General features: G+C 46.1%; 1 protein-coding gene across 1 annotated transcript in view; it reads left to right on the forward strand.

Moving 5' to 3' along the window:
• The window catches only part of SEMA4C (semaphorin 4C), a 99756-nt gene extending 85281 nt beyond the window's left edge, over window positions 1-14475 (forward strand). The window contains exons 12-15 of the mRNA XM_032228988.1: window positions 550-665; window positions 3639-3796; window positions 4785-4855; window positions 12267-14475. Of these exons, the coding sequence (XP_032084879.1) occupies window positions 550-665; window positions 3639-3796; window positions 4785-4855; window positions 12267-13108 (1187 nt within the window). The 3' untranslated portion in view covers window positions 13109-14475. The remainder of the gene's footprint in view (window positions 1-549; window positions 666-3638; window positions 3797-4784; window positions 4856-12266) is intronic.
• Window positions 14476-24730: the final 10255 nt, after the last annotated feature.

Consider the following 24730-nt stretch of genomic DNA (forward strand, 5'->3'; position numbering starts at 1 on the left):
ACACCAATTCTGACAAATGGCAGTCCAGTCTCTTCTTGGAAACCTCCAGGCATGAAGGTGCCACAAGTTTTGAAGGCAACTTCTGTTCCATGGGTTCATTGATCTCACTGTCAGAAAATTCCTCCTTATTTCCAGGTTGAATCTCTCCTTGATCGGTTTCCATCCATTATTCCTTTTTCTGGCCTTCAGGTGCTTTAGAAAATAGCTTGACCGCCTCCTCTCTATGGCAGCCCCTCAAATGTTGGAAGACTGCTATCCTGTCTCCCCTGGTCCTTCTCTTCACTAGACCAGCCATGCCCAGTTCCTGCAACCGTTCATCGTATGTTTGAGCCTCCAGTCCCCTCATCATCCTGGTTGCTCTTCTCTGCACTCTTTCTAGAGTCTCCACATCTTTTTTTATAGTGTGGTGACCAAAACTGGATGCAGAATTCTAAGTATGGTCTTACTTAGGCTTTATTATAGAGTGGTATCAGTACCTCCCTTGGTCTTGTTTGCATTCCTCTGTTAATTCAGTCACTGAATTGTCTCCTGGTCTTTTTGTGTGTGCAGAGAATGGTTGGCTGCACAAAGCGGTGGCCTTGCCTTCAGGTGTCCATCTCATAGAAGAACTGCAAGTGTTTGAGGAAGCCCAACCCATCAAGAGCTTGGTCCTATCAGTACCGAAGGTAAGGAAGGTGCAGAGACATTGAATTCTAGAGCTTCCAGAATTCTTAGTCTTTGGCCACCCTGTTTGCAAAGAATTGGAAATCCTAGTGCGGTGATGGCTAACCTATGGCATGCATGCCAGAGGTGGCACGGAGAGCACTCTCTGCTGGCACACACGCCCCAGGCCAGATCTCCGTGGTTCTTTCTTTCATTCCCCGCAAATGAGGAAACAGAAGCTCACAAGAGAAAAAATCTTACCTCTTGCTGCCAATGTTGGGATGCCCTGCCTCCCGCCAGCCAGCTGGTCTTTGGGTTTGTGCTGCACATGTATGCATGTATGTTTGTGCTGCACATGCATGTCTGCACAGGTGCACATTTGCACGTGCGCATCTTTTAGTTTGGGCATGCACACGCGTGAGTTTGGGCACTCAGTATCTAAAAGGTTCGCCATCACTCTCCTAGTGCCATGGGGGAAAACAGGAGGATCTGCAGTGAGGCTCAGCTGGTGGGCTGACCTGTGCATGGTGCATATTATACCCTGAGTTTTGTTGCATCAGCCTTCGGGATGTAGAAATACAGTGGTGTCAGGCATGCCTCCCTCAGTAACCAAGAAAGAAAACTCCTAATTCCATTGTTCGTTGAATTAAAATACTTTTGCTGGTTATGAAAAGATAGCAGCAAAACTAAAGCAAGATTTGAGCCAGAAAGGCGTGAACAAGTACATATCAAATGATAACCTAGCCCCATCCCTCCAACGCCTCCACCCCAGTGTCCAATCTGCAACTCTCTTAGGTGTCATGTGGGATGCATCTCCAAAAGGCACCATCATGTTGGTATGCAGGACTGTTGGCCTAGACCAGGACCAAACACCTGGAAGAAAACTCCCTTTTCCATATCACCTCCTGTACCATTTATTCCCATCCCAAATACCATGCCCCCACCCTCCCCGGTTTCTATGGCAGCCGATAGCAAGTAAGCGAAGCAGAGGCTGACAAGTGGCTGCGTTTGTGCCTTCAGACACATCCCTGAAGTGTTGTGGTGGGTCTCTGCAGACACTCCTAGGGGAAATTGATACCTAGGATCAAGTTGAAATTTCAGATAGTGCTGATGCTTCCTCTCCAGGGCTGTCCTCCTAAACCTCACCAACCCAACCCACAATAAACGCGGCAGCTTAAAACCACTATCTTATATCGGATAATTGCTTTGCAAAGGTGCCTGCCGGTGATAAGGATCTGTCGGAACTAAAGCCACTGAGGAAGAGGTGAAAGTTACTTGTCAGGAACTGCAAAGGCGCGGCATAGCAGAGAACCCAAATTCGCGGAATATGCTGCGCCCGAGGCAAAGGTGGCTTAGCAGAATGGCTGGGTCCCCCTCATGTGGCTGCACCCAAGTGAATCAACTGGTTTAATGTGATGCTTTGGGTCACCCAACAGGCTAAGGCACTCTCTGGGTGTCAGCGTTCCAAGTAAGGCGCCCATTGAAAGGAGAACGGTAGATTCCTCAAAGAACAATTTTACTGGATGCACCATATTGGCACAAGTGGTGTGAAAACCGACTCTGAAAGTTCCTCTGGGTTTCACCTAATTAAAAAGTAAACGTTCCCCCTTCCTGTCATCGGTCATATTGTCCAATAGCGGTGTTAGCAGGTTGCCTGTTTACTCCTCCTCTTCTCGTCCACTTGTTGGAATGACCTTGGTTCCCACAAGAAAACTAATGACATTGAACCCCACACCGCCTAGCCAGGCTTAGCTCTGATCCAGCATAATGTGTGTCTGTGAGTAATTATTATAGAAGCCACCAACCCTTTCTGATGTGAGAGATTTCCTCAGAAGTTGCCTGCCTCCTGTAATCATCAGGGCTAGAAACTTAGTTGTATGGACAAACAGAAACAGGGTGCTGTGTTTGGCTGAAGGCATTTGTCATAGTCTGTCTTGCTCATAGGACTCCCACCCAGCTTTCAGAAAGTAGAGGGTGATTTTTTTTCAGGCCTCCTAAGTATTAGAAGGGACGCGGTGGCTCAGTGGCTAAGATGCTGAGCTTGTTGATCAGAAAGGTCAGCAATTCAGCGGTTCGAATCCCTAGAGCCGCGTAACGGAGTGAGCTCCCGTTACTTGTCCCAGCTTCTGCCCAACCTAGCAGTTCGAAAGCACCTAAAAATGCAAGTAGAAAAATAGGAGCCACCTTTGGTGGGAAGGTAACAGCATTCCGTGCGCCTTCGGTGTTTAGTCATGCCAGCCACATGACCACGGAGATGTCTTCAGACAGCACTGGCTCTTCGGCTTTGAAACGGAGATGAGCACCACCCCCTAGAGCCAGAAAACAACTAGCACATATGTGCGAGGGGAACCTTTACCTTAAGTATTAGAATGGATCTAGATGGGAAGAGTCTAACTCTGCTATAGGTAGTCCTTGACTTAACAACCACAATTGAGCCTAGAATTACTTTCACAAATCATGCTGGAGGTATAGCAGGTCATCATATGACTGACCTAGTTTTATGACATCTTTTTGTGCCAGTTGTCAAGCAAATGTTATAGCGGTTACGTGACCCTATTTCCCGCAATGGCTGTTTTTTCCCCCAGAAACCAGAAGTAAATGTCTCTTTTTTGGGGGGGGAGCTGTCATAAATCATGGTCATATGACCGAGGGATGTTGAGCCGGCTGCTGAGTGCATTGACAGATAACCGGTTTGCCAGGAGCAAGGGAAAGTTAAGCGTACCTTTTGCACATGAAAATCTCAGATCTGGCTTTGCCTCTTCTGCAACCACTTTGGCTTTAGTAAAATATATGGCACTTTTGGCTAATTATGGCCCAGGAATCTTTCTTTCCGTATTGACAAAGTTGGAACAGGTGATTGCGATGATGGAGGCGGCTATCAGATTGTTGACTCCAGTTCCAAGTATCTTTTAAGGGATCCATCATAACTTTGAGCAGTCATTAAGTGATCGGTCGTTAAGCAAGAACAACCTGTAACTCTTGTTTTTCATTCTCAGAGAGTCCTCTTTATTGGCTCCAACACAAAAGTCATCCAAGTCCCTGTGGCCAATTGCAGCAAGTACAGGACCTGTTCTGACTGTATTCTCGCCAAGGATCCTTACTGTGCTTGGACTTGGAATGGAAGTCGCTGCGTCCGGATTGATGCATATGATGGGTAAGATGTGAAGGGGCAGCTGGGGCAATTTACACAGCCTTTTTGCTCCCTGTAACCATAACGTCCCGAAATCTGATCTTTCTACATAAGGCTGTAACCTTTGAATGCAAAATGGTACATTTGAACAGGGAACTTGCACCTGTGAGTTTCAGCTGCCACCTTACTCTTGCTTGTACTCCCGCTACTACGGGGTGACAGACTGCCATGAACTGTGGGGAGGGGGATGTTTGGATGGATGACATCCATGAACTGTGAAGAGGGAGGGAATGCTTGGGTGGGTGACAGACTCCCATGAACTGTGGGAAGTGGGGAATGCTTGGGGAAATGAATCTAAGTGCTGTATCTCCTTGAGAAGCTGCCTCAAGGTCACTCAGCTGGGAAAAGGAAGGGGCCATATACCAAACTACTCTTGGAGGTTACGAAAACAGTAATAATTGCAGTAATGCAATATATTTGATCTCTAATCAACTATAACTTTCTCAACAAATGGAGCCAAGGATCATTTTTATTCAGAATTGTGGCAGATCTGACAGTGAGTCTGGATTTGGTCCTTTTCTTTCTAAATTCGTAGATCAGTGTTTCTCCAGCCACCTGGCTGAGGAATTCTGGGAGTTGAAGTCCACGCATCGGCAAGTGCCCAAGGTTGAGAAACATTGCCTTAAATCAGGGAGCAGCAACCCGTGGCTCTGGAGCCACATGTCGCTCTTTCATCCCTCTGCTGCAGCTCCTTGTCGCCAGTTGGCTCCACAACAGATAGGGCTTTCGGTTAGGACAGGTAGAGGAAAAAGAATGCCGCACTAGGAGGAGACTCTATGGTGGGGGGAACCAGACTTCCGGTCAGATCCAGAATTGAACGGGGGGCTTTCGGTTAGAACCTTTGCAGCTCTTTGAGTATGCCTTAAATTATTCCTCAGGGCTTATTGCTTAGCCTTGTTCTATTTCCCACACACCCCAAATGATACGACGGATTTGTTTTCGGCTTTTACAGGACCTCTATATTGTTCCAAGATTTGGGCACGGAGCCCATGATGTGTAACCCCTTGCGTTCTTCAAGACCAGGTCAGTCCTCCAAACAAATGTCCACCCCTTGGGTGATTTTCACTGCTCCTTCCTCTTTGATTACGTGTGTGGCAGGGGTGGCATTCACGTACCTTCCCTACCAGTTCATAAATGTGAGTCCACACATCTACTCGGGTGCTTTGGCTTGAAAATGTGCCTAAATGGGACAGCATTGAGCCAGGGCGGGTGGGCTGGGCTATCCGCGATTTCCACTACCGGTTCGGGCAAATCGATCTAAACCGGCTGAATAACTCCTCTGGTGTGCAGCGTGCGAGAGTTTTATACCTATTGACTTGAGTGTCTTGAAGATAAATCCTGAAGCAGCTCTTATTAACACAATAGCGGCCTTTTGAAAAGCTAGCTCAAGGACTGCGATGTAGATTGCCTTTTCAGCTGGAACACTATATATTTACATATACATATACATAGATAGATGATAGATAGATAGATAGATAGATAGATAGATAGATAGATAGATAGATAGATAGATAGATAGATAGATTCGTAGATTTTCATGGGTACAGGTATGCAGGTCTTGGCGTATTCGGGTCTTTTCCCGTTAAGATTGAGAGTATCTTGACAACATTTCGACGAGGTCTCACTCGCCATCTTCAGGCTGGTGCCTTCGGCTTCGTGCTTGTGCCAAGATACTCTAAATCTTACATGGGAAAAGACCCAAATACGCCAAGACCTGCATGCGCATATACATATACATATATACATACACACACACACACACACATACACACACACACACACACATACATACATACATACATACATACATACATACATACGTAGATAGATAGGGAGGGAGGGAGAGAGAGAGAGAGAGAGAAACCCCAGTCATTTATACCTAGAAGTCTAGGATCAGCCGCACGAACACAGTGGTGCCTTTTGTTGTCTGAACAGTTTGGTGTGGTGGGTTAGGAGGATGTGTGGTTAGGGGGTCCTTTGGCTTTGACTGGCAGAGTGAGTCAGAATGAACTTTCAGCAGGATCAAAAGTGTAGCCTCTCGTGCAAGCAGCCCTGTGATTGCAACCGTTTTCTCACAGCGGCTGGGGTGCTCATGGCAGACAATACCGCATAGCATTACCTGCGCATCAAACACAGGCTGCAGGCTCATAGCTCATAAACTAGAGAACAGGGACGTGCGCCACATTCTTAGCAACTGGCAACCCTGCAGCGCAGGCTTTGTTGGCTGCTTTGAGTTTTGATCGTTCTCTCTCTCACTCTTTCCCTCCCTCCCTCTCTCTTTTCCTCTCAATCTCTCTTCCTCTTCACTCTTTCAATCTCTTTCTCTCAATCTCTTTTCCTCTCTCTTTCTCTCAATTTCTCTCTCAATTCCTCTCTCTCAATCTCTTTTCCTCTTCTCTCTTTCTATCTCTTTCTCCCAATTCTTTCTCTCCTCCTCTCTCAATCTCTCTTTCTCAATCTCTTTTCTCTCTCAATTTCTTTTCCTCCCTCTCTTTCTCTCTCAATCTCTTTCTCCCACTCTCTCAATCTCTTTTTCTCACTTTCTTTCTCTCCCTCCATCAATATCTCTCTCCCTCCCATTCTTTCTCTGTCTCCCTCTCTCCATTTTCCATTTGCAGATCTGCTTTAAATCTTTATCCTTGCTCCTTTGAAATAGTGTTGCTTTTTTCTTTAAAAAGGAAGGCAACTGTTTTGTCTGCCAGCTCCTTGGGGAAAGAACAATTCCTTCCATCATTCTGTATTCTTGTTGTCTGCCTGTCTTCCTCTTAAATGCATTGTTTTGTTTATTGCAAGTGGTTTTAGGACCCTTCAATCATCTGACTTTTAAATGGGGGCCGACAAAACATACTGTCTGTAGCAGTGTAGTAAATCAAAGTTACTATGCCCAAAATATGAAATAATAATAATACGACTCAATAGCTAGATAAAATGCCAAATCCAGTCTGAACATCTGGCCGAGTGTGCAAGGAATAATAATAATAACTACAATTGTGGCAAAAGAAAGCCAAGTTGACACCAACCAAGATGACACCTTGGAAACAATCCCAAAACGGCTGAAGCACCACTTTGAGCAAAATCGGCATTGACAAAAATCACCATCAGTCAATTCCAAAGGGCAGCTTTACTTAGCTTACATCCTATGATGAGATCTTTAACACCATCACACATCCACAGGCTCGATATATGAATAAAAATACCAAATCCAGTCTAAAGTTCTGTGTGACTGTTCAATGAACCATAATAACAAATCCAACACAGAATCAAGAGAGGCCAGGTTCATCCCCATTGCAGGGACACAATCCATTCTAGCCTCCGTCACCAAATGCAGGTTTCAAACGCCATGATTTTAAAAGCTCCCAGAATTTTAGAAATATGGTTGCTATGCTTGGTAGGATACTCTGGATCAGAGTTTCTCAACTTGGCAAATTTAAGATGTGTGGACTTCAACTTCCAGAATTCTCCTGCTAGCATGAAGCCAGCTGAAGTCCACACACATCTTAAAAGTTGTCAAGATGCAGAAATATGGTTCTGAATGGCTTGTCAATTTCAAAAAACAATCAGTTCCCAGAGAAGCCAGTCTAATCAATTTCCGAATCCCTTCAGTATGGGTAGACCGCGACTTACAAACGACAATTGCTAAATGAGACATTCGTTAAGTGAGTTTTGCCCCTCTTACGACCTTTCTTATATCTATATCTTTATAGATATCTATCTATATCTCTCTATCTATATGTCTATATCTATATATCTATATCTATCTATATCTCTCTATCTACCTATACCCAGCTACCTACATACATACATACACACATACGTGTGTATGTGTTTTCTATATATATGGCAAATATCACTCACTCATCATGAAATCTCTAGAAATCTTGGCTTCTAGATACTCACTAAGAAAGGCTTTTTCTAAATGACCATCAGATCATTAGTATTTCTTATACAGTAATTAACACACTCTGATTCTAAGGAATTCTATTCCCCCTCCCCACCTGACAAGAACTCTGTTCCAACTGCCAGTTGCCTCACATTCCATTACTTCAGTTCAAACTGGCAGAGTTCCACTCCTTCTCTCAGGAGTGGCCGGGGGCTCCTTACAGTACTAAACATTGGTACCTCACCAAAATGTCTATGCCTTCCACCTATGGAACTGCTTCGGAACTCAAGGAGGCGGGAGCAATATTCCCTTACGTGTTTCAATCACTGACCATCACCGAGCCAACAGATTGTGAACTGGATTTCTCCTGCATAGCCCGATCACATAGTTTTGTCGCGAAGCACGGGCATCCAGCTAGTATGTTATATTCAACAGAGCATGGAAACAATAATTGTTCCGAAGCGCTATCAGTCAGAGAAATGAACAGATGCTGGAGGGAAACAAGCATCACAAGGGGGGGGGGGACAATTGTTGTATGTTCCGTGAGTGTAGCAGTTGTTGCGTTGTCGGTGCAGATGCAGCCCAGCCTCCTCCCTTTAGCGTTCATACGCTATTGCCTCCTTCGTCCGTGGGAGCCGGGTGGGAGGTGTGCTGGAGGGGATCGTGGCTGCTCCCCCCCTCCCGTGTGATTGAAGGCCTTGTCTGAATGGAGCCCTGGTGCTTATGGGAACAGAGAGCAGCTGTTGCCTTTTTTTCCTGTTCCTGGGACAGGAGGGGTTATGGCCTCCGTTCTCAGATTGCAAAGCCCAAGTGTTAAATCCTTGTAGACAAGCAACATGGCACTGTAGTTGGAAAGCTGCTGGTGCATATTTTGAAGCGGTTCCCAGGGAGGGAGCCGTGTTCGCTTGTGGTAGGGAAGAGCAGCGGAATCGTAAAAATAATTAAAACCGACAGAGACGTGCAGAGCAAATGGGATCCTTCTCCAACGGGGAGGATGCTCGGAACAGGAGGTCTATTTCAATTGCATTCCCTCTGGCTGGGCTAAAGGACATCGGGGCTGGATTGAACGAAAAAGGGAAGGGAAGGGAGAGGAAGGAAAGAAAGGAGATGGAAGGGAAGGGAAGGAAGATTGTGCAGAAGGGAAAGAGAGGAAGAAAGGAAAGAAAGATTGTGGGGAAGGGAAGAAGGAAAGAGAGGAAGATTGTGGGGAAGAGAAGGGAAAAGAAAGAAGGAAAGAAAAGGAAGATTGTGGGGAAGGGAAGGAGAGAAAGAAAGGAAAGGAAGATTGTAGGGAAGGGGAAGGAAGGGAAGGAAAGGAAAAAAAAATTAGGAGCGACATGATAGCAGTATTCCAGTATTTGAGAGGCTGCCACAAAGAAGAGGGGGGTCAAATTATTCTCCAAAGCACCAGAGGGCACGCCAAGAAAAAATGGTTGCAAATTAACCAAAGAGAGAAGCAACTTGACATTAAAGAGAAACTTCCTAACAGTGGAACAGCTTGCCACCAGACATTGTGGGTGCTCCATCACTGGAGGTTTTTAAGAAGTGACTGGAGAGTTACTTGTCTGAGATGGTATAGGTTCTCTCCTGCTTGAGCAGGGGGCTGGATTAGAAGACCTCCACGGTCCCTTCCAGCTCTATCCTATTCTAAAATTCTATTCATACAACATGCTTACAAATACATACAAACTAGGTTTTCGAATGCAAGGATGAAACCACCATAGCCTTAAGTTGCACAGCATGATTTAAAAAGGGGGATGCGTTTCCCCCACAATGCAACTGCCAAGGGTCATTTTGCGAGAGAGAGAGAGATTTTAACTGATCCTAGCTTGATGCCAACCTAGGCCATAAGAATAATCTCCTTTTTGTTGTCACAACAACCCATTAAAATGATGTAATGGGATCCGACATGGAAGAATAATTGATTACGGTTGGGCAATGTAATTGTGCAAGTTTCCAGCCCTCTAAAAGGCATTTAAGTGTACAATGGTTCAGTGGTACAAATCATTCTCCATAACAACAAATATCCCTGCTTATTTAAATCTACACAACACAGACATCATAATTCACAGGGAAAGTATTTTCATGTTTATGGCTCTGCACAGCAGCACTGCACCCACTCAAGGAAGCCAATGAAGCCCTGGAGACAAAGAATTGTTACTAAGATCAGGGTTCGTATTCATTTTTCGGAGTATATGACGCACCTTTCCCCCCCCAAAAAGAGGGTGAAAATCTGGGTGCATCTTATACACTGAACATAGCATTTTTGGCCTACTGAAACCCAACTCTCTTCGCAAAAATGGACGTGCAGAGGGTTTGGGAGACTTGTAGAGTGCTCCTGGGGGCTGGGGAGGGAAAAAATGAATGAAAAACAGGTGATTTTTTGCTCGTTTTTGCCCTTCCAGCTCCCAGGAGCATTCTACAAGCCTCCTAAAGGCTATGCGTGCCCTTTTTTTGGCAAAAAACAGGCCCATTTTTGTGAAAAACAGGCCATTTTTGCTCATTTTTGCCTCCCCAGCCCCAGGAGCACATTGCAGGCCTCTCAAACTCTTTGTATGCCCAATTTTTCACAAAAATGAGGTTTGCAGAAGGTTTGGGTAGTTTGCAGAATGCAAAAACTTTTTTTTTAAAAAATTACCTCTTTAAAATCTTGGTGCGTCTTATACTCCGGTGTGTCTTATACTCTGAAAACTATGGTACTTTCCCTACCAGTTCGCAAAGGTGAGCACGCCCGCACCTTGCATGCACACGGCTTGAAAATGTGCCCAAATAGGATAGCATAGAGCAGATGTGCATGGACGGATCCACCCACGATTTCCACTACCGGTTTGGGCGAACCGATCCAAACCGGTTAATTACCACCTCTGCCTAAAATCAAACTCTGTTGCCCCTTGCCCAACAGATCAAAGCACATGCCTCAGGATTGTTCACAAATGCCATCTAACTCGGTGGCATCTCCACAGCCTCTTTTGGACCTGATTCTGTAATTATTAACATGACCCCCAAAAGAGAAATGATCTGGAGATGTGATGATCAGAAGGAATAACTTGGAGGAACAGGAAGAAGAGTTGCAACTAAAACAACCATCAGATAAAAGAAATATGAGGCTAGGGCAGAAATGTAATTTGAGAAAGCAGAGAAAACCTTCCCTAATTCCCATGAAGATAAGGAGTGGTGGCGGTGAAGCGCATGCAGACTTGCAAAATTCAGGGGTGTCAAACTGGATTTCTTCAAGGGCTGGGTCAGCATTCGGCTGGCGGGGGAACAGGGGGGAAGATGGGATGGATGCCTCCTATAGCACCCTCCTGAGGCCTCTGCATGGCCATAAGATATTTTGGAGCCCATCAGGCTGAAAACCACAATACTGGTGCTCTTAAATAATTCACGTCTCTTTTTGTAAGTTCTTTGCAAAGTTTCGAATCCTGGGTACAATGAAGCCTGTTTCATTCCAGCTCAGAGGATTAAAAAAAGGACAGGGAAGTCTTTTTTTTTAAAAAAAAACCAAAGTTTTTTTTTAAAAATTGTTACACATTTTAACTTCTTTTATAAACAAAGTGTTGCTTGGGGTTTCCCCCTTTACATCTTCTCTTGTGCATAGTTCATTTTACATCATATTTCCATTTCCAATTTCAGCCGCCCTATTTTCTTTCCCTATTTTCCAAATTAGCTTTGATTTCTTCTTAATATATAAGCAATATCCTTATTTGCCCCTCCAAGTTCATCAAATTTAACATTTCATTTCCATCTATTATTCTGTTTTACTATCAGTAACATATATCCTCAAATTAAATTTTGTATAGTAAACATTTCACTTAGTTGATTATCCACAATTAACAGTATTAATCTGTTTCCCTCACATCATATTAATTGTATACCATTGGTAATATTACCGTATTTCGTTCTATTCTAAGGGGAAATCCTTTTTCTTCTTTCCTCCTTTCAACCATTTTCTCTTAGTCTCTCAGGAATTCCACTTCTCTTATATTGGGAAGTCTGAATGAGTATGCCTGCTGTCACATGTCCGTCACAAGCAGAGCTACCGTATTTTTCAGAGTATAAGATGCATCTTTTTCCCTCAAAAAAGAGGCTGAAAATCTGGGTGTCTTATACACTGAATACAGTACTTTGTGCCTCCCGAAACACCACTCCCTTTACTAAAATGGCCATGCAGAACCTTTAGGAGGCTTTCAGAGTGCTCCTGGGGACTGGGGAGGGCAGAAATGAGCAAACAACAGGTCATTTTTTTGCTCAATTTTGCCGCCCCAGCCTCCAGGAGCACTCCATAAGTCTCCTAAAGGCTATGCATGCCCTTTTTTGCCTCTTCAAAACCTTGGTGCGTCTTATACTCCGAAAAATACGATAGGTGCTACTAGATCAATAAGTAGGCTGATCTAAAGACTTCCTTGGTTTGGCTTCAGTTTTTTCAATCTTATTTTCAGGACTTCTCATGCATGTTGAACCTTTTAAATAAAAAAACAGAATTTGTGAATAGTTAGGAATCCCCCTCAATGCAGATAGCATTAACCCCCATTCTTTCACTTGACTCCTCCACAGGGACCAAGATCGTTTCCAAGAACATCACCGCGATGGTTGGAATGGACCTGGTGCTACCTTGCCAACTCACCTCCAACCTTGCTAAGGCCCTTTGGACCTTCAATGGGCAGGACCTGGTGGAGAGCCAAGCTTCGGTTGTCTATGATGCTCACCTTCAGGCACTGATTGTCTTGGATATCCGCTTGAAGCATTCTGGATTGTACAAGTGCATCCAGCTAGAGGAGATGAATGAATTAATGACGGAGAGTTACCAGGTCACTGTGTTGGCTGATCCAGCCATGTCGCTGGAGACCCGGGCTCCCTTGGACAACTTGGGCCTGGTTTGGGTGGTGGTGATTGCTCTCTCAGCCATCTGTGTGGTCCTCCTGCTCGTGGTCTTCTCCCTAAGGCGCAGGCTGAAAGAAGAACGTGAAAAAGGCTCCAAGGCCATTGAAAGCACCCTTGTCTACCCCATTGAGATGCCCAAAGAGCCTAAGAGCCCTACTTTTATTCCCAGCACTACTTCAGACTCGGATGAGAAGCTCTGGGACCCTGCCAGCTACTACTACTCGGATGGTTCCCTCAAGATTGTCCCGGGTCATGCGGTGTGCCAGAACGGGGGCACCACTCCCTCGCCCACCACAAACGGCATTCCTGGCCAACCCTTGCAGTCTCCACACCTCCACTCGCCAAACCGCATCAACCTGAGCAACATCCGTGGCTCGTCTTCCAATGGCTATATCCGCCTCAATTTGGGCACCGAGGAGCGGCCGGACTACAGTGACTTGGCCGAGGAGCTGCGTCGGAAGTTGAAGCAGAGGCAAGCTCTGCCTGACTCGAATCCCGAGGAGTCTTCAGTATGAGCTGCCCTGTGGACTTGGACCAATTACTCAACTACCTCATCTCCTAGGCCAGGGTCGCGACCCGCCTCAAAATGACTCTCTCTTTTTAAGACAAGACTCTGGACACTTTTGTAACAGGCTTTCCTCACATCCCCCTATTTTGATACACACTGCCGAGAAGACCCCTTTCCCTCACAGCTCCCGCCTTGTTCAGTGTTCTCCACTGTGCTTCCTTTTTGGGACTGTTCTGGGACTATTGTTGAGCGGTGGTCTTCATTCCTTCATCTTTGGATGTTGAGTCCGAGCCTCTTAGAGACTTGCCATGGGCATGGAGACCCCCAAGTTGAACCCACTGTCCTGTTTCAGATCTGCATGGGGGATGGGGTTGACATGGTCATGCGAAAAGCAAGCTTGAGTTTTGTTCCCCACGGCATGGTTGCAGTTGGCTTCCTAGTGGTTGTTGCCATGTTTTCTCTCTTCTTCCTGCCTTGACTGCAAGAGTTGGACTTTGCGGTAGTCATTCTCCCCAAAAGGGTAGGGATCAGGATGGGGGAAAACCAGCCCCTGCCCCAAAATAGGACCCCTTTGGGGAAAAGGGGACCTCAGAAAGACAGGTGTCCTCAGGGACAAGGTGTGTGTTGGGAAGCTCAACCAAAGACAAAGGCGTATGTTGGGGGCTGGGGAACACTCTTAGCCATAGCTTGGCCTCCTTTCTTACAGCTACATGTAAAGTGAGGCACACTCAATCCACCCAAGAGCTTTCCTTTCCCAGCAGTGGATGGGGCACCTTTGGGAGTGTGTGTGAGAAACACTTGGTCCTGATGTCTTTCTGGGGGAGCTACAGGAGGTCTGAGGTCCCTGGAGTAGTGGAGAGGTAAAACTTTCCAATCAATTGTTCAGGGGTTTTACAGAGATGTTTTTACGGCTCCCTTATACTCTCCTCGCATCTTCACCGAAAGATAAAGGCATCCCAATGTTTTCATCCCATCCATTTTGGGGACCTCTTTGGATCACGTGCAAAGGAAGGGATTGATCTTCCAAGAGAGTGGAGGAAGGCAAGCATTGGGGGGGGGGGGGTCAGTCCCACATGGCACACTCTCTGCTAATGCCTTGCACATTCCCTTGGCAGGAGGATTGCCCCGCCTCTTCCACCAACATCCTCCCTCCAAAAACGTGCCACCGGATACTTTGTATCCTCTGGCCTATCTCCTTCATTGTGCCCCAGGCTCCCTTTCCTAAAGGATACACACAACTACAGGAAGTTTAAGTGTGCTGTTGCACGCTCACTCGTGGCCATGAGTGCAATGGTCATCGTCGGGTCGGGTTAAGGGAAACAAGTGCCATCACATGTTCCATCCCACAAATTACATTCTTGGCATCCTTCAGTGTCATAATACATGTGACATTCTGTTCCTACCAGTCAATCGGCGTTTGTGTGTGTGTGCTTGTGTATGAGTGTGTTTGTGTGTGTGAGAGAGAGATCAAGAAGGGCTTTCTCCACCCAAGGCGCTTCCCTGGGTCAAGCGAAGACTTTTGCAGATGGCAATCACCCAACTTGTGAATCAGTTGGTGGGCCACCTTGGTTCATTTAGGGTGATGGCCAAACCCAGCCACCTATACAGTGAATTTAGGGGTTCCCTATATTGGGCGAATCCAGAATGTCGTTGAAATCGTCCACGAGGTTAAAGGCAGTGGTGTACGATGCTGCCGGTTAAACAACCAGTTTGGTGAGCGTGGGCTTAAAGCCCTTGCGCACAGCGCTGAAAATGGAGCATTTAGAAGCTCAGCTGCTTACCTTCCAACGGTAAATAAAACAGCGAGGTTGGAGGAAATCAGCGGTGCTCCGTGATTGAGATGAGCTTGAAGCTGGAAATAAAGGACAGAATAGGGCAGGGGCGGGTGGGTGGGGCCAACTGATCGTTGGCGCTATCAGTCTGCCTAAATCGGTCCGAATCGGCTGAATGCCATCTCTGGCTAAAGGTATTGTGGCATTGTGTGCATACAATCAGAGAGCGAGAAAGAGAATTGCGCTTTCGAAAGAAAGGAACGGAGCCGGATTCTTCCACCCACCCACCCCCTTTTCCATGGGGAGCATGCAATTCCCTACTACATTCATTTCAACCCCTGCGTTGAAATCATCTGTGTTGACCCCTCACCCCCTCTTGTATCCCGCATGCTTTTCATGCCACCATCACCGGATGTTCGTTTCTCCTTCTTCCTGAAAACACTACTTATGTACATAAAGGAACACGCTCTCTTGTTTCCCCAGCTGCCCTGAAATGTAATTTATTTGTTATTAAAATGTATTTATTTGACAGAAATGTACAAATATTTTTATACTAATAATAAAATGACAAAAGAAGAAAGGGGGGGAAAAACCAGGTTTGTTGTGCTGTGTGCCTAGTGGTTAATCTCCCTCCCAGTCACCCATAAGAGAGCATTTAACATTTATCTACCACGTCACAATGCTTTACAGTCCTATCTAAGCGGTTTACAGAGTCAGCCTGTTGCCCCCAACAATCTGGGTCCTCATTTTACTCACCTTGGAAGGATGGAAGGCTGAGTCAACCTTGAGCCAGTCAGGATCGAACTTCCTGGCTGTGAGCAGAGTTAGCCTGCAATACAGCATTCTAACCACTGCACCGCAGTCCATCCTTCCATACGTATGTCCCAACCAATAACACTTAGACTTATATACTGCTTCACAGTGCTTCACAGCCCATCAGGCTGAAAAATGCAATATCTGCGCTCTCAAATAATTCATGTTTGTTTCTATAAGTTCTTTGCAAAGTTTCGAATCCTGGGTTCAATTAAGTCCATTTCATTCCAGCTCAGAGGATTAAAAAAGGGACAGGGAATAGCACTTAGACTTATATACCGCTTCACAGCACTTTACAGCCCTTCTCTTAAGTGGTTTACAGAGTCAGCCTGTTGCCTCCAACAAACTGGGTCCTCGTTTTAATGACCTCGCGAAGATGTCAGGCTGAATCAACTTTGAACCTGTGAGAATCAAACTGCTGACGGTCGGCAGAATTATCCTGCAATACTGCATTTTAACCAGTTGTGCCACCACAATTCTTCGATGCTGAATATTTATGCTGCTTTGGGGGTTATCTATGCTCCACAGCTCTACTGGGGCTGAATTGGACCAGAAAGAGTAACTAGATGACCTCTGAAGTCCCTTCCAACTCTATTCTATTCTATGTTCTAATTGGGAGGGACGTGGTGGCTCAGTGGCTAAGCCGCTGAGCTCGCCGATCAGAAAGGTCGGCAGTTCGGTGGTTCAAATTCCTAGCGCCACATAAGTGAGTGAGCTCCCATTACTTGTCCCAGCTTCTGCCAACCTAGCAGTTCAAAAGCATGTAAAAATGCAAGTAGAAAAATAGGAACCACCTTTGGTGAGAAGGTAACAGCGTTCTGTGCACCTTTGTGCACCTTGGTGTTGAGTCATGCCGGTCACATGACCACGGAGACGTCTTCGGACAGTGCTGGCTCTTCGGCTTTGATAAGGAGATGAACACCGCCCTCTAGAGCCGGGAATGACTAGCACATACGTGCAAAGGGAACCTTTACCTTTATATTCTAATTCTGGAAATCATTGTTGACATATTAGCGTTCATAAGGGCCGCTTTCCACAGATCCTGAGCGAGCGACATCGTAGCTTCGACCTCTTTATTCTCCCCCCCCCCCCCCCCCCCGGTATCATTTTGTGAGCTCATGGAAACTGAGCTGCAGGCCTATAAAAGGACATTTCTGTCTTCAGCACTCCAAAGGGCAAAGGAGGGACACAGTTCCCAGCCTTTCTGTTGGAACCAGGGGTGAGGAGGAGGGGAAGCAGAAACCCTTCAAAGCAGCTGGTAGATTAATTGGCTCTGCTTTCCCTTCTTGTAATGGGCTCCCTTCCCTGCTGATTTATACCTGCACGCATATTAAGAACAAAGGAACAAACAGTAGAAGGTTTCAGGAAATGGGGGTTCCCCCCAGCCTTTTGTCTTTTTTTAACTTGTGACTTTCAGCCAAGAAAAATCCATAGGATGGATGATTCAGTCCCCGTCCCCCTTCAGCCCACCCCATCTGAGCTGTAGCAAGAGAATGGAATGTATTGGAGGTGGCACCTGGCTCAATTAACCAGTGAAAGAAGTGCAGGTGCCCTATAGTGGATGAACTACTTAGTAGGAGCCACCAATACGTCTGTAGAGATTCTCCGTTGTCCAGGCCCTTGTTGTCCCAAAGGTGCCTTTTTCAGGAGGCAACTAAACTTTCTTCTTTTTTTTCCTTTTGAAGACGTTTCGCTTCTCATCCAAGAAGCTTCTTCAGCTCTTGACAGGATGGTGGGGAATGGAAGGATTTATACTCCTTGCAGACAGCTGGTCATTTGCATCCTTTTAGAGGGTCATTGAAGCACTTGGAGGTTTATCTGTGTCCTCAGGGTCACCTGAGTGGTGCAAACAGTTCCTGTAGTCTGCAGTTTTCCCCCCTCTGGAAATCCATTCCTATTCTCACACCATTCCAAGGGTCTTCATCCCAAATTGTATGGCTAAAAGTTTGTAGAGATTCTCAGTTATCCAGGTCATGGTTGTCCCAAAGATGCTTTTTCGGGAGGCAACTGGACTTTCTGATTTTTTCTTTTGAAGGCATTTCACTTCTCATCCAAGAAACTTCTTCCCAACTTCTTCAAGGTCTATGGAGATTTTCAGCCTTCCAGGTCATGGTGTACCCAAAGGTGTTTAGGTAACCCTGAAGACAGAGATAAACCTCCAAGTGCTTCAATGACTCTCTAAAAGGATGCAAATGACCAACTCTGTCTGCAGGGAATATAAATCCTTTCATTCCCCACAGTCCTGTCAGAGCTGAGGAAACTTTTTGGATGAGAAGCAAAATGTCTTCAAAAAAAAAACAAAGTCCAGTTGCCTCTTGAAAAAGCACCTTTGGGACAACCATGACCTGGGGTTCCACCACAAAACCGCGGTCGACTAAAGCGCGTGTGACTAAAGCGCGGTGACAAAACCGCGCCGTCAAAACCGCGCGACAACAGCGCGCCGACAGAAGCGCGCTGTAACATAACCCTAAAAATAACCCTAAACCTAACCCTAAACCTAACTAAACCTAACCCTAAACCTAACCCTAAACCTTACCTTAAGTTAAATCGCGCTTCTGTCGGCGCGCTGTTGTCGGCGCGCTGTTGTGCGCTTTTGACATCGCGGTTTAGCGCCGCGGTGGTGTCGGCACGCTTTTGACGTTCGCGGTTATGTCGTGCCACGATGACCTGGATGACGGAGAATTTCTACAGACTTTTAGCTATACAAATTGGGATGAACACCCTTTGAATGGGTGGGACTAGGAATGGATTTCCAGAGGGGAAAAATTGCAGACTACAGGAACCATTTGCACCACTCGGCCCTGAGGACACAGATAAACCTCCAAGTGCTTCAACAGCCATCTAAAAGGGGCCAATTTTCCGCCCTCCCCGAGCCTCCGCATGGGCCCTGCACTTTCCTAGCATCCAAAATGGGAAGGGGCAGGGCCAGCCAGCCCTTGCAACTACCAGTTCGGTAAACCAGATGTAAAATTAGCAACCGGTTCGCCCAAACCAGTCCAAACTGGCTGGATCCCACCGCTGGCTAGTAGTCTGAGCCTCTGGAATATTACAAGAATCAACATTTAGCACCCTCTGCAGTATTATTGTGATTTGGTGAGAGGAAAACCTCATTTGAGGTAGGCTTTGGGTTGCTGGAGATGGATTATCCCCAGACAGATCTACTTCAAAAGTCCTAGGAGAAAATTGATTCGACCCATCTTCATGGGAGGTGTTGGATGCTTTCTACCAGGAGGTCTCTGGCGATGACAAGTGAAAGATAAGAGTCCCGCTTAGATTGTAATAGATTTTCTGTGGTAAAATGGGAAAGGCAGCAGAAGGGAATATCGACTTTAGAAGGAATAGGAAATAGCATGGATGTTTGGAAAGTGGAAAATCCTACCATCCAGTTACATACATACATACATACATACATACATACATACATACATACATACACACACACATACACACACACACACACACACACACATACATACATTAATAAATAAATAAATGATTAGAGGACTGAAGGCTAAAACATTATGCATTATGGATGTGGGCACACATACGTGCAATTTCGGCAGTGAGGAGAAAAAGGTTCGCCACCACTGATTGAGGGTCTCCTACTTGAGCAGAGGGTTGGACTAGAAGACCTCCAAGGGACCTTCCAACTCTGTTATTCTTTTATAAGTCATCTAGGGGCCAGGCCGAAGATGTAACCTGATGCTCGGAGCTGGGGATGTCTGTGTCCCATAAGCAGATATAAGCTTGCCTGGTTTTTCCACCCCAGCTGCTTCACCCCAGTCTTGGGAAGAGTTTAATTTGGCCAGGCTCCAGGCACGTCATCCGAACAGAGGCAGGATGGGTGAAATTGCAAAATGGGGAGAGAGGGATGGGAGGGGCCGTTCCTGGACTGGAGGCCAGCGGGATGAACGGGTCCCCAGAAGATGCAGTGGTTACAGGAAACTGACGGTAGAGTGTGTGTGTGTGTGTGTGTGTGTGTGTGTGTGCGTATGTGAGTGTAAGGCTGGAACTTTGTGTGCTAAACTGATGTCCACGCTTATCAGTTATCCATTTCACATAGGGGACTTTGAATTTTGCAGCTGTGGCCAGCTGGGATTTTTTGGGCAGGAAATAGGATGCAGTGGCTAAGACGCTGAGCTTGTCGATCAGAAAGGTCGGCAGTTCAGCAGTTTGAATCCCTAGCACAGAGGTGCCATTCGGCAAGATCTGACCAGTTCTGGAGAACCGGTAGCGGAAATTTTGAGTAGTTCAGAGAACCGGTAAATACCACCTCTGGCTGGCCCCGCCCCCATCTATTCTCTGCCTCCTGAGTCCCAGCTGATCAGGAGGGAATGGGAATTTTGCAGTAACCTTCCCCTGCTTTATCCACCAAGCCACACAGACAGAACAGGTAGTAAAAAAAATTGAATCCCACCACTGCACATAACGGAGTGAGCTCCCATTCCTTGTCCCAGCTTTTGCCAACCTAGCAGTTCAAAAGCATGTAAAAAATGCAAGTAGAAAATAGGAACCACCTTTGGTGGGAAGGTAACAGCGTTCCGTGCACCTTCAGTGTTTAGTCATGCTGGCCACATGACCATGGAGACATCTTTGGACAGCGCTGGCTCTTTGGCTTAGAAATGGAGATGAGCACTGCCCCCTAGAGTCGAGAACGACTAGCACATATGTGTGAGGGAAACCTTTACCTCTACCTTTTCTTTTTCTTTCTCCTCCTTTCTTCTTCCTTTTTCTTCTTCTTTTTCTTCTCCTTTATCTTCCTCTTCTTCTTCCTCTTCTTCCTCTTCTTCCTTCTTCTTCCTCCTCCTCTTCTTTTTTTCTTCTCCTTCTTTCTCCTCCTCTTCTTCCTCTTCCTCCTCCTCCCCTCCTCTTCTTCCTTCTCCTCTTTTTTCTCTTCTTCTTCTTCTTCCTCCTCCTCCTCCTCCTCCTCCTCCTCCTCCTCCTCCTCCTCCTCCTCCTCCTCCTCCTCCTCCTCCTGCTGCTGCTGCTGTCTGGATAAAATTCCCAGAACAAAGCCACCTTCTTGGCTTTGTCATCAGCCAAAAATAAACCATTATCAGTACATGTATCTGGTAGTAGCCAACATACCAGCAGATGGGCCGGGTCCTGCGCCTCTCCCCATTTACACAGGGTGTTGTTATTTGCTAATAGCTTCGCTTAAGTATATTGGTCTTACACGTAAGCCTGCCAACTCTCAACCTATTCAGAGTCCACAAAGTAGTATAAAAGGGAGGTCAGACCCTTCAGCCACATCCTCCATTAATGCTATTCTTTGCTCGATGGTCTTCTCCTTCCTGCGTCTTTTAATTCGATTTTGTTCTTGGGTACCCTTGAGAAGGTTTGCTCTTGCCAAAATAGCTGCTCTTAGCTGTATCTAAAGTCAGGGTAAGGGTCTTTCCACCACGATCTATGGAAATGAATGGGGATGGAGAGGTTCAGTGCTGGAAAATTACGGAGTCTAAGAACTCCCGTGGATTGCCAGAAGAGCCAATCAATCAATTTGAGGCTAAATAAAAGCTGATTGCTCCTCAGAGCAATGATTAGTCAACTGGATCTAACATACTTGGGCATGTGAGTTGAGTGGATGAGGAACGACCGAAGAAAATTGATTGCATTTGGCAAGAAGAAGCAGGAGAATGGGAAGACAACATCTACTGTCAGACAAGAATCTGAGAGAGATTATGGAAATGTCCTTGGAAGAGCTACAAGTTATTAAACCCAGGCCAGAAGGATGAGCATGTCTTGTTTTTATATTTTACTATCTGATAACCCAGTGTTTCCTGGGTATTTATTTATCCTAATCCTGTATTAGACAGGAAAAAATCCTGATTTTGTTGCAAATGTCCACAATTTCTAATGTTAGGTTTTCCCCCTTACCAGACCCCCCACCCCACCCCGGGGAGTACTGCGAAGCCATTACCATGGCAACTCCACTGTGCTCTACAGTAGAAGCCATTATAAGGCACAACAGGCTGTATCTTAACAGAACACACCACCCTGAGGGGTGTTAGGGGTGTCTTACCCCCACAGTATTTGTTTCCAGAGAGTAAGTCATCTGTGTACAAAGTTTGCGCGAGACGATCCAGAGTTATGCTGGAACACGCACACACACACATACACACACACATACAAACACACACACAGATGATAGATAGATAGATAGATAGATAGATAGATAGATAGATAGATAGATAGATAGATAGATAGATAGATAGATAGATAGATGGTAAGTAGGTAGGTAGGTAGGCAGGCAGACAGACACACAGATTGATTGATTGATTGATTATATAGGTAGGTAGGTAGGTAGGTAGGTAGGTAGGTAGATAGGTAGGTGGGTGGGTGGGTGGGTGGGTGGGTGGGTGGGTGGGTGGATGGATGGATGGATGGATGGATGGATGGATAGGTAGGTAGGTAGGTAGGTAGGTTGATTGGTTGATTGATTGGTTGATTGGTTGATTGGTTGATTGGTTGATTGGTTGATTGGTTATCTAGGTAGGTAGGTAGGTAGGTAGGTAGGTAGATATATAGATAGATAGATGATAGATAGATAGATAGATAGATAGATAGATAGATAGATAGATAGATAGATAGATAGACAGACAGACAGACAGACAGACAGACAGACAGACAGACAGACAGACAGACATAGCTCTAGGAAGTCCTAGAATTGAAGATAACTTGATGATACTTGTATGCCATCCTGAGAAATGGCTCTTTTGTGGAATTTGGCTCAACCAAGTCAACTAGCATTGGGGGGTAATCGGCAATAAATGGTCTCCCCCCCAAGGCAGGAGCTCCTTTTGCTCATCCTTTCCTGCTTCCCAGCTACAGGAGGATGATTTTAAAGGGTTGGAGCAGAACTGTAAAGGGATTACCAAATAATGTGTGCCCACTTCAGCAGAGGCCTGAAGTGTTATTCTTAGCAGTAAGTGCACATTTGCACCGACAAGGGTTGCGAGGGAAAGCGCCAAGGTTAGAGAGAAACAAAACACAGAAAGTGCATGAGCTGACAGTGCAATTAGAGCTTGCATGCATAATGAATTAAGCCCACTGACCCTTCAGGAGAGCAATGATGGATGGCAACGCAGCCCAGTCGGTGATACTGAGTTCATTAACCTAAGTAATGGGACGGGCGCCCTTGTCTCTGTGCATACGCTCTGATTCTAATTGAATTGTCTCAGCCATGGGGTACTCCCTCTGATCACACACACATCCCAGCCCCCCAAGAGTAGGATATTTGAAACTGAGAGAAAGTAGGTATCAGATCAAGTGAGTGCAGAAAAGCCCAGTGGGTGTTGGGCCAGACATATTTTTCCAGAGGAAGGAGGAAGGGAAGGAAGGAAGGAAGGAAGGAAGGAAGGAAGGAAGGAAGGAAGGAAAAGAGATGGAGGAAGGAAAGAGGGAGGGAAGGAAGGAAGGAGAAAGAGATGGGAGAAGGAAGGAAGGAGCGAAGGAAGGAAGGAAGATGAAAGAGATGGAGGAAGGAGGGAGGGAGGGAAGGAGAAAGAGATGGGAGAAGGAAGGAAGGGGGAGGGAAGGAAGGTAGGAAGGAGAAAGAGATGGGAGAAGGAGGGAAAGAAAGAGAAAGAGATGGAGGAAGGAAGGAGGGAGGGAAGGAAGGAAGGAAGAAAGGAGAAAGAGATGGGAGGAGGAAGGAAGGAGGGAAGGAAGGAAGGAGAAAGAGGTGGGAGAAGGAGGGAAGGAAGGCAAAGATGGGAGAAGGAAGGAAGGAGGGAAGGAAGGAAGGTGAAAGAGATGGAGGAAGGAAGGAGGGAGGGAAGGAAGGAGAAAGAGATGGGAGAAAGAAGGAGGGAGGGAAGGAAAGAAAGAAGAAAGGGAGGAGAAAGAGATGGGAGAAGGAGGGAAGGAAGGAGAAAGAGATGGAGGAAGGAGGGAGGGAGGGAAGGAGAAAGAGATGGGAGAAAGAAGGAAGGAAGGTGAAAGAGATGGAGGAAGGAAGGAGGGAGGGAAGGAAGGAGAAAGAGATGGGAGAAGGAGAGAAGGAAAGCGAAAGAGATGGAGGAAGGAAGGAGGGAGGGAAGGAAGGAGAAAGAGATGGGAGAAGGAAGGAAGGAAGGTGAAAGAGATGGAGGAAGGAAGGAGGGATAGAAGGAAAGAGAAAGAGATTGGAGAAGGAAGGAGGGAAGGAAAGAGAAAGAGATGGGAGAAGGAGGGAAGGAAAGCGAAAGAGATGGAGGAAGGAAGGAAGGAGGGAAGGAAGGAGAAAGATGGGAGAAAGAAGTAGGGAAGGAAGGAAGGTGAAAGAGATGAAGGAAGGAAGGAAGGAAGGAAGGAGAAAGATGGAGGAAGGAGGGAGGGAAGGAAGGAGAAAGATGGGAGAAGGAAGGAGGGAAGGAAGAAAGGAGAAAGAGATGGAGGAAGGAAGGAAGGAGGGAAGGAAGGAGAAAGATGGGAGAAGGAAGGAGGGAAGGAAGGAAGGTGAAAGAGATGAAGGAAGGAGGGAGGGAAGGAAGGAGAAAGAGATGGGAGAAGGAAGGAGGGAGGGAGGGAAGGAAGGTAGGAAGGAGAAAGAGATGGGAGAAGGAAGGAAGGAAGGTGAAAGAGATAGAGGAAGGAAGGAGGGAGGGAAGGAAGGAGAAAGATGGGAGAAGGAAGGAAGGTGAAAGAGATGGAAAAAGGAAGGAGGGAGGGAAGGAAGGAGAAAGATGGGAGAAGGAAGGAGGGAAGGAAAGGAGATGCATCATCATCAGACAAGGTGCTATTAAAAGCAAAGAATCAGTAATTAAAACCAATTCTAATGCGACTTAATTTTTAAAAAAATTCTTCTGCTTCCCTCCTTTTCATGTCATTTCATCTGCTCAAGAATTGTAGGGCAATTCTGGAAATTTTACAGTGTTTTTCGATCTTTTGGGATGGTTGTAATGAAATGGAGTTGGTCATACAGGTTGCTTTAAGCCCCCAGGCTTATTTTGGTAACTCTGGGAAACCTTGGATTTGTGCTGCTGGAATTTAGTGGCAAACTGGCAGTTTTCAATAGCTTTTTCCCCTCTTTTCCCTTGTTTTGGAAGGAGGGGAGAGAGAGG

Source organism: Thamnophis elegans, chromosome 13 (assembly GCF_009769535.1).
Source record: "Thamnophis elegans isolate rThaEle1 chromosome 13, rThaEle1.pri, whole genome shotgun sequence".
In the NCBI taxonomy this organism is placed as follows: Eukaryota; Metazoa; Chordata; class Lepidosauria; order Squamata; family Colubridae; genus Thamnophis; species Thamnophis elegans.